A 10,681-nucleotide genomic window follows, 5' to 3' on the forward strand; every position below is an offset into this window, starting at 1 on the left:
CAGTGCAATGATAGGGGTAGTGGCGCACATCATGTGGCAATCAATGGTGACTGATAAAAAAAAATAGAAAATATATAATTATTATTTGGGTGAGTGGAATATGAAATTTATTCATAATTTTCTTTATTATTTTTTCTCATTTCGTCGTGGGCTAGCTCTTGCTTAGTTCTTCAGTGCTTGTAAATTCTACACCTAGTGCACAGTAATTGAAAGGGGAAATAAAAAAGATTAATTAGAGAGAGGATTTTTTTTTTTTTTTTTATCAAAGTTTTAAGTTATTATTTGAATTTCAGAAAATAGAAAAGATAATCATATCTATCATCAGTTAGATTCTACGTACAACATTTATTTTTAGATGTCATTAATTAAATGCTTATTAAATATTATAATAATGACTAATGTATGTATTTATCTTGAAAAAATTTAATTGTAAATGGTTCTGCGCACTAATACGCGTACTCATTCAATATGATTGGTCAGAAAGTATATTTTATTGAAAATAATGCTAATTTGAATTTAGAATATAAAGATAACAATATTAATATACAGATTGGTACACAAACTTATTTGTATATAGGAAGATTCATTTATCTTTTGCTAACTTTAAAATCTCAAATTTTGAGTAAGAATAAAAATAAATAATAAAAAAATCCGTAATCCAACTAGAGGCGAGATTTGAATGGTCCAATTTTTGTGAGAGTTAGATCCCTTAAAAGGGAGACATCTGTTTCATTACAATTGGCATAGAAAGAATGTCTCATATCTAACATAAGGAAAATGAAAATATTATTCTCAAATATGCCCAATAAATATATATGTTCATTCATATCTTTTATTTTTTTTTTTTCTTAATAGTTAAGGAAATGACTACTAGTGAATTTATATATATTAATGATTAAGAATGTTTAAAAAATATTTAAAAATAAATAAAAAAAACCCATTTGCATTAGTGTGCATATTTAATTTGGAGTGCACATTTCGTCTGCATCCTAGCATTGTCCCTAACATATATATCTAGTCTTAATATAAGGAACGTAATCCGAGTCAAGTTCTTAAATTAGTTATCAAGATTAGGCTATGCATGTATTATGAGAATAGAGGGATTTGATTCTTATCGAGGAATAAACTTGGGATTATACCATTTTCCTATTCCAACTTGACTTTGTAACTTTGTTCTTAAGCTTGATAAGTTTAATTCGGATTTAGAAATAAGCAAACATTTTCACCATTCTTCATGATGAAGCAAGCAAGCTAGGTGTGTATTAATTATATTATCGATCATAGTTTATTAATGCCAAACAATAAATATAAGAAATGATTCACATTTCATTACTATAATGAAAATATTATTAATTTTATGATCAACAGAAAACATTGATATCTTGAGTTCTTTGAAAAACCTAACATATAACCATGTATACACACACATAATTAACTATGTATATTTATATATGTCATCATCTTATAAAAAATAAAAAATAAAAAACTAATTTTAAGATCAGTTAGAGTGATTATTGGACCAATTGAATGGTTTAATGCTTTATTTATAGAATGAAGGACACATTGACCAGTTTTTTTTTTTTATTATTGGTACCAGGTGTCCAGGAATAGCGTCCTGACTAATTTCGAGAGTGCACAGACCCTCAGTAAAGAGTTTCCCACAAGTTTAACTCGGGTAATTCAAAGAAAAAATCTCTCAGTTCGATGGATCCTAAAGATTGTTTACATCCAAGGAGATATGAACCTTAGACCTAGGGAAGCATACCCCCAAACCTAAAGCTTTTACTAGTTGAGTGAACCCCTAGGGGTTTGAACACATTGACCATCTAAATGGGTCATTTTTTTTTCTCTTTTTTTTTTATTTTTTTATTTTATTTGGGGGAGGTGGTATTGAACTTCAGACCTCTATTTTAGAGGCTGAAGGTTATGACAACTAGACCACAAGTCTTCGGCGGGTCATTTTTATTTTCAATATCAATAATCAATTTTAGTCTAGGCACTGTAAATAAGATATTGAATTTGAGAGTTGGAGAATAATTAATTGAGATCCTCTTATTAGGGAGAATGAGTAATGATAGATAAAAATTCAGGTTAAAATTATTATTATTTAACTAAAGCCCACCATAAAAATTCTTGATGGAAAAAACCCACGCCAATATAAAAAGCCAAGAAGCATGATTGAGATCAGCACCGACCAGCAACTGAGTTGGGTAAGCTGCTCTACGGGATGAATGAACACGTGCAGCCAACACGGAGTAACTTTGAACTGAACAAACAAAGAAACAAACAACGTACGCCAACGCGACATAGACACCGGCAAAATAAGGTAAGATTTTTGCATAATTTATTGTTAGAGAACTAAAAAAATATTAAAATGCCGCGTCGGTAACAAAGGGTCTCGTACCAGTAAACTGGTTATTATATATATTAATATAGATAGACAGATCATGGATCTGTCGACAATGCAGACTCGTGTACGCGTGAATTGATTTTAACACTACTCTTTGACCTTTACTCAAGCAAACAAACAAACAAACGGCGAACTGCCACTTGCCCACGTGGGTTTTTCTACGCGTTAATTGTTTTCCAAAATTAGATGGTACGATTTGATTCTCTCCATTTTTAAGCTCAATGGAGTAGTTTCAGTTTGCATTATGTTTAGTATAAGAAGTTATTGAACTTATTTGGTTTTAAAAATAGACAGATGAATCGTAATCAATCACATCAATTCATTTGCTTAATCAAATAGAAAAATAGACAGAGAATGGATCCTCAGTTTTTTTTCTTTTTTACTTAATGACTAAGTATTTTTTTATAATGTTCTGCTTTTTAAAAAAAAAAATTAAGAAAATGAATGAAAAGAAAGCAAATATATATATATATATATATATATATATATATATATAAGATAAAATAGCCTTCTCGGTGATTTTCTCCGGTAGGTGTAGCGGTGTCTATATGGAAAATGCTAAAGTGCATACAAAATATGCACATAAGTACAAATTATTTTTTTTTTTTAAGTATTTGTTAGAAATTTTTAATCTTTAAAAAAATTTTAAAAAAATTAAAATATATGAGCGAACATATTTAATGAACACATTTAAAAATTATAATAGCATTTTTCATGATATATATATATATTTTTTTTTGATAAGTCATTTTACATGATATATATGTATATATTGTTTTGTTTATGAATTGTGCATAAATAATATATATTATTTTTTGTCTTCATTATCTCAAATTCGTGAAAAGAACGGTTTAATTCATTATCTAAGTTAATTCTTTTAAGTGAATAAAGTTATTCATATGATGTTGGAATTGATCCGTATAATAAATATAAGCAAATCTTAGATGTTAAATCTTTTAGGCCTCGTTTGATTATACAAATAAGATGAGATAATTTAAATAAAATATTGTTAGAATATTATTTTTTATTTTATAATTTAAAAAAGTTGAATTATTTATTATATTTTATGTAAAAATTTAAAAATAAATATAATGATTAAATAAGATAAGATGATTGTATAACCAAACAAGATCTAATTTTTTTCTTGGAAAATAAAAGCTTATCATCTTTTTCTCTAGGAGCGATTATAATTGCATTCAATTTAGAGTTATATTCTATAGTCTATATTACACTTTAATCTCATTCTTATCGATTTTTATTTTTTAAAAATAATAAATTTAATAATCCACACATCATTCATTCAGAATGTATTATACAGGACTTCCCTGCTATTTATTGGGTCATTGGTTTGATTGTTTTGAAGAATTTCAATCGCAATTAATAAATTTATAATAAGACGGCATTAATCATGGGAGGATGAGAGCAACGGACAACAGACCAACGTATAAGTAAAAATATACTGAATGAAATTATTTAACTATGAATGCTATAATAAATATATATATATATATATATATATATAAATGAGCTAGCAAGCCACTTTCCATCTGTAATTAGTACAAAGAGTTGAACGAAAAAAAAAAAGGGAAAAGAAATGAAAAAAGAAAGTGGTCTCCAACCAACACCAACCCATATCTCTCTGTTCTTCTTCTTTATATTTAAATCTTTCAACATCCTTCACAACTTCAGGGCTCAACCTCAATCCAGGCTCCAGCTCTCTCAAACGCGCACACATACACGCAGATACATAACACTTTTGAGCCATTTCTTTCTCTCTATGATCTAATTTGTTTCTGACACGAGAAATTAGACAACAAAAAAGGAAAGAAGGAGCTATGCTAAGCAAAATGGCTTCTTCTCCGCCAGACACGAGCAAGACCATAAAGATAGAGCGCTACAACAGCTACCTCCGCAGAGTTAACAGCACAAAGCTCCTAATTAACGCCTCCTCCAAGGTCTTGTTCCGCGCCACTCTTCTCATCGCCCTCGCCCTCATCTTTTACTTCGTCCTCCACTACCCTCCGCTTTCCGATGCCCCCAGCTCCTTCCATCTCCACACTACCCGCCGCAACTTCCTCTCCTCCGCTCTATACGGTCCCCACGCCGGCGGCCCCTCCTGGGAGAAGCAAGTCCGCCACTCCTCCACCCCCCGCCGCCCCAATGGCATGTCCGTCCTCGTCACCGGCGCTGCTGGCTTTGTTGGTTCCCACTGCTCCCTCGCCTTGAAGAAACGCGGCGACGGCGTCCTCGGCCTCGACAACTTCAACGACTACTATGATCCCTCGCTGAAGCGCGCGAGGCAGGCGCTTTTACTCAAACATCAAGTCTTTATTGTGGAAGGAGATTTGAACGATGCCCCATTGCTCACTAAGTTATTCGACGTCGTTCCCTTTACACACATCCTCCACCTCGCCGCCCAGGCTGGGGTTCGCTACGCCATGCAGAATCCACAATCCTACGTGAACTCCAACATTGCCGGGTTTGTGAATCTCTTGGAAGTTGCCAAGGCTGTGAATCCTCAACCGGCAATCGTTTGGGCGTCGTCCAGCTCCGTCTACGGCCTCAACACCGAGAGCCCATTCTCCGAATCGCAACGGACCGACCAGCCCGCCAGTCTCTACGCCGCAACAAAGAAGGCCGGCGAAGAAATCGCCCACACCTATAACCATATCTACGGGCTCTCCCTCACTGGCTTAAGATTCTTCACGGTGTACGGACCTTGGGGTAGACCAGACATGGCCTATTTCTTCTTCACCAAGGACATCTTACAGGGTAAGGCCATTAACGTGTACAGGACACAGGACGGCAAGGAGGTGGCGCGTGACTTCACGTACATCGACGACATCGTGAAAGGGTGCGTTGGAGCCTTGGACACGGCGGAGAAGAGCACCGGGAGCGGCGGAAAGAAGAGGAGACCGGCGCAGCTGAGGATCTACAATCTAGGAAACAAGTCACCGGTGCCGGTGGGGAAGTTGGTGTCGATATTGGAAGGGTTGCTGAGCACCAAAGCCAAGAAACACGTGATCAAGATGCCGAGGAATGGGGACGTGCCATACACGCATGCCAATGTGAGCTTGGCTTTCAGGGACTTCGGGTACAAGCCCACCACGGATTTGTCCACCGGTTTGAGAAAGTTCGTCAAGTGGTACGTGAATTACTATGGGATTCAATCGAAACTAAGGAAGGAAACCAGTACCGGCGGCAATAATAATGATCATCCCGAAGAATCCGATTGACGATGATGAAGATGATATTCGAAATCAATCACTCTGGGTCACGTTTCTTCTTTGAATTAAAATTTCTGTCCTTTCTTTTCCATTTACATATTTTGGTCAAGTTATTGTTGTGATCCTCAAAAATATTGGATCAAGATGTTGAAGCTGTACAATATATATATAAATTTGTTACAGAAAAAGATGGAGCAGCACAGAGAAAGAAGCTGTGGGAAGAAATCATGTAGATCTGTGAACTGGGATAGCTGTGCTGTGCTGTAATAATTTGTCGGTGAGATCTGCTAGAAATTAAGATTGCAGATGTTAGCCGTTGAATTGATGTAAAAGGAAGAAAAGAGAGAGCGAAAGAACTTTGTGACAGAACACAACAATAATGTTAATGATGACATCAAGAATCATCCACGCCTTTTTATTAGTTTTTGTTTATTTGTGCGTTCAATTATTTATTATCTTTTGGCCTTTTTTTAATTATTATTTTTTTTTTTATCTTTTTGTTTGGTCATAATTTCTTTTTGGCTTTTGAAGATTGCTTCGGTGGATGAAAGGTGGGTTGGTTGGTGGTAGGGTTGTCACTTGTGGCATGAGATTCTCCCCTTATAGATAAAGTATAATGAGCAAGAGAGACGACTGTTTAAACTACGTAAGTTTAGTGTATTTTGTTTTTTACAAAATAGGTAAATTTGATATCCACAAAAAACAAAAAAAAAAAAAAATACGCTTTTTAACGGTGAGTTTCACTATTTTGATTTATATACTTAATTTATAAATTCTATAATATTAAATATTACTCAATTTGTAAATTTATTCAAAAGGCTGGTTTGGATAATAAGATGAAATAAGATAATTTTAGATAAAAATTAAATAAAATACTATTAGAATATTATTTTTTAATATTATTATTATTTTAGAATTTGAAAAAGTTGAATTGTTTATTATATTTTGTGTAAAAATTTAAAAAAATTATAATAATGAGATGAAATGAGAAAAATTAAATACTTTCTAAATCTAAACAAACCCTAAGTTTACATCTCTCTAATGATTGATATTGTTTAACGAATATTTTGCGGCCTTTGAAACCCTTTATCCAATAAATTGCCGGTTGAAAATAAGAGAGAAAAAGAAACCTCTCCCAAAAGATTTTTAAGTGCAAAAGGGTGATTTGAAGATTTTCCACGGGAGATAGATAAGAGGTGGAAATAAAAATAGGATCACTTTTACGCGTAGAAAATGAGTCATGAACATGTTGGATTCCTTTGATTATGTTATGTTTGTCAAACTCTTTTACCTGAATTTGACAACTGTTATGTCTCCCATTTCTGTGGCACCACCACCTGTTTGCTTTTTGTTTGTACTATTTTGTTCTATGCGGAACCAACTGACTCGTGCGTTTCTTTTTACAGATTCAATTAAGATAAAAATTAAAAATTAAATAAAATATTATTAAAATATTTTTTTAGTATTATTTTTATTTTAAAATTTTAAAAAATCTAGTTATTTATTTTATTTTATATAAAAATTTATAATAATAAAATGAGATAAAAATAATTATAAAAATAAACAAAACTATGCCAAAAAGAAATAAAATCACTTGTACGAAGAGAAATACGTCAAAAAGTAATAGAAAGATACGTCAGGACTCGTTTGGATTCGTAAGTGATCTCAGCTCATCTCAACTCATCTCAGCTCATCTCAGCTCATCTCAACTCATCTCACTACTATTCAGCAACTTTAACTCATAAATCTCACTACTATTCACAACTCATCTCATTACTATTCACAATCCATCTCAGCTCATCTCAACTCATCTCAAATCATCTTCGAATCCAAACGTCTCCGAAATCTCAGCAAACATCCAAATAGCCAGTGAAACATAACAAATCAAAACAAAGAATGGGTCCAATAAATGGTCTGGACCATACTCTGACACTGGTTAATGTTTGAAACATTTATTATGAGAAACTCTAAAAATAGAAAGATCTAATTAAGGGTTGCATAGTAAAATTCAGGTACACTCGGTCATAGTAAATCTGGTAATCGATTTTTTATTTTTATTTTCAACTTCAACTTCACAGATTTCCATACCAAACTAGTTTTCACTACTTCGCTCTTTAACAACTAATTCCCAAATGTCACTACTTCCGAAAATACAAAATAAATACACAAGAAGAGAGTATTGTTCTACACGCGAATTCCAGTCCTTATCTACAACTATACATTTTTGTTTTGACACCCACTTTTTGGGTCCCTCACATTTTATCTTTATCTATACTTTTTTCTCCTTGTTAAGTTGTTCCCTTCTTAACGTAGTCTTTGTCGTCGCCTTCTTCTTCTTCCAAAGACGAGAATGAAAATCATAATGGTAGTTCCAATAAAAGAAGAGCAGGAGATTTGGATAATCTCTTTCGCGTAGCATTATAAAAAAGAAATAATACACTAGGTATCTAATTACTTTTTGTGAATTCTAATGTAAAAATAAATAAAAAATCAGATTCAATCTAGAATCCGAGTTCTGACCCAGGTCTGACCTTGGTTAACCCGGTTCGAGTTCTGACCTGTGTTTGAAACCCAAGTTCCGGTCCGGATATACCCGAATTCTCGAACTGAAACTCAGATGAACAGTCATACTAATTGCTTTGGAATAATGGTTGAAGATCTCAAAGTTGCATCCTTTGAATTCTTCGTTAAGTTAGATAGACAATACTCACTTCCTAATTATAAAAAATTACTAGCATACTTATGGGTGAACAGTAATCGATCAAACCGGCTAGAACTAACCAAAATCAACTAATAGAGATGGCGAAAACTACTGAGAGTGATGGAGAATTGGTTAATTAGTAGTCCAAAGAGGTAGAACCTATATAAATCGGTTCGATTCTCAGTCTACACAGGATTTTAACCAGTGAACCAAATGATTATATATAGATTGTATTGATATAAAACAGTGTCATTTTACTTAAGTTAAACCACAACGCTTCGATAAAACAATTACTAAAAAAATTAATTAAAACAATGATGTTTAACTTGATAAGCAAAATAATGTCATTTTGGTTAGGGTTGAAGCACAAACCTCCCTCTTCTCCCTTATTTGACGATCGACACACACACACACACTCTCTCTCTCTAGAGTGTCTCTGCTCGGTTTGACATTCTATCTGTGGCCTATAAATTGGATTCTTTTGATTTGGCAATCTGTTTACTTGCTCCTCACGTCCCAGTCAGCGTCCTCGTTGGTTCATGCCCGTCCAAGTCCCTATTACCAACAAGTCAGTTTATTAAAATATTCTAGTTGCCACTTAATCCATATTTTTCCTATTATATGGTATCTTGCTTGTTTATTTATCTATGTATAGGCATTACGGATTTTTGGAGCGAACTTTAAAACTTTAAACCTTTTGGATTGAGGATGAAAAGTAATAGAGAGCAGATTTCTCATTGTGAGTGATCTACACATTGGGTTTGGTGCAATTTCTTGCATGAAAGAAATTAAAAAAAAATAGAATGTTATTAATTAGATACTATGTTGTAATTGTTGTTGTGATATTTGGGGCATGTGTTTTGTTTTGTTTTTTGTTTCTATGTTTTGTAGATTTTTTCTTTCACATGTTAGATATATTTTTTGTCAACTCCAGTTTTTGTTGACTCAGACAAACCGACCACAAACTTAATAGATGATTTGAGAAATACCTAAACATTAGGATTACCCCGAGTGCATTTACCCATAATACTTGTCCTCTTTCCTAAGAAATGGAATAGGAAGGACCTGTCAGTTTTATGGGACCATTCAAGAGGGTAAAGGCTTGTTCCATGGATGAGCCTATGGTCAAGTGTAACTATTGTGGCAAGCTTTACGCTTGCCACTCATACATGAACGAGACTTCAACCATGGAAAACCATTTACTTATATGTCCCAAAAACTCTTATAAACGTAGGCCATTGGATAGGTAGTAAAACAATTGGTGGGCGAGGCAACACATGAGGAGGGGATTGAAAATGTTAGGAGTATGATGAGGACTGTTGTAAGTTTGTAACTTGCAAGTACAGTGAAGAGTTTTTATGTTGGCTATTGTAGAAATGATAATTGTAGATGAGTTGTCATTTAGAGTTGTAAAAGGGAAAAGGCTTAATTAGGAAGGTGTGTTGGTTTCTTGAACCTAGGTTTAAAGTACCATATCGTGTTACAGTTGCTAGAGATTGCATTAAGTTATTTGCATTGAAAAATAAAAGCTCAAAAAGTTGTTTAAAGATAATGGCATGAGGATTTCATTGAATACCAATAGATGGACATCTATAAGTCTTAACTATACGTGTGTAACCGCACATTTCATTGATAGGGATTAAAAATTGCACAAAAAAATCTTTAATGTTTGTTTAATTCTTAATCATTGAGGGTAGACTAGTGGGAGGTATGTGGAGATTATAAGAAAATTTCGTCCCTTGATGTACCAACTTGATGGAAGTCAACATATATGATGTTGGAGGTAACTGAGAAGTTTGAGAAGGCTTCTATGCAGATGGAGAGTGAGGACTACAATTTCCTCTCACTTTGTTGAGATAGTGCGAGCGTTTGTAAGATTTTTAAAAATGTTTTATGATGTGACTATAAAATTTTCTAGTTCTTTATATGTCACGGCTAACACGAGTTATTAGACTGAACTAGAGTAATAATCATTATTTTCTAAGCATAACCACAAGCATGAGAAGGAAGTTTGGTAAATATTGGGGGTCATTGGATATGTTGAATTTGTTTATGTTGATTGTAATTGTACTTGATCAACATAGCAAGTTAGGGCTTCTTAATTTCCATTTAAAAAACGTCCATGATGAGAATCAATCTAAAAAGTTGGTATCGAATCTGAGACAGTTATTCGTAGATTTGTATGAAAAGTACAATGCGACAATCGGGTCTACCATGACTAACCTACAATATGAGCACTTTTCAAACTCTACAATCGTAGATGATGGTAATGGCAATGCTAAGAAATGATGGCACGATGAGTGAGATCAAATATCCTCCACTTTAGGATCTACCACGGCCAAA

The 10,681-nt window shown here is 33.6% G+C and overlaps 1 protein-coding gene across 1 annotated transcript; it reads left to right on the top strand.

Moving 5' to 3' along the window:
* Positions 1-4,018: 4,018 nt before the first annotated feature.
* On the top strand, positions 4,019-6,069 carry LOC109019357 (UDP-glucuronate 4-epimerase 6-like). Its single transcript, XM_019001635.2, has one exon. It carries the CDS (start codon positions 4,246-4,248, stop codon positions 5,644-5,646), a length of 1,401 nt encoding a protein of 466 aa, XP_018857180.1. The 5' UTR covers positions 4,019-4,245; the 3' UTR covers positions 5,647-6,069.
* Positions 6,070-10,681: the final 4,612 nt, after the last annotated feature.

This window comes from Juglans regia, chromosome 12 (assembly GCF_001411555.2).
Source record: "Juglans regia cultivar Chandler chromosome 12, Walnut 2.0, whole genome shotgun sequence".
Lineage (NCBI taxonomy): Eukaryota > Viridiplantae > Streptophyta > Magnoliopsida > Fagales > Juglandaceae > Juglans > Juglans regia.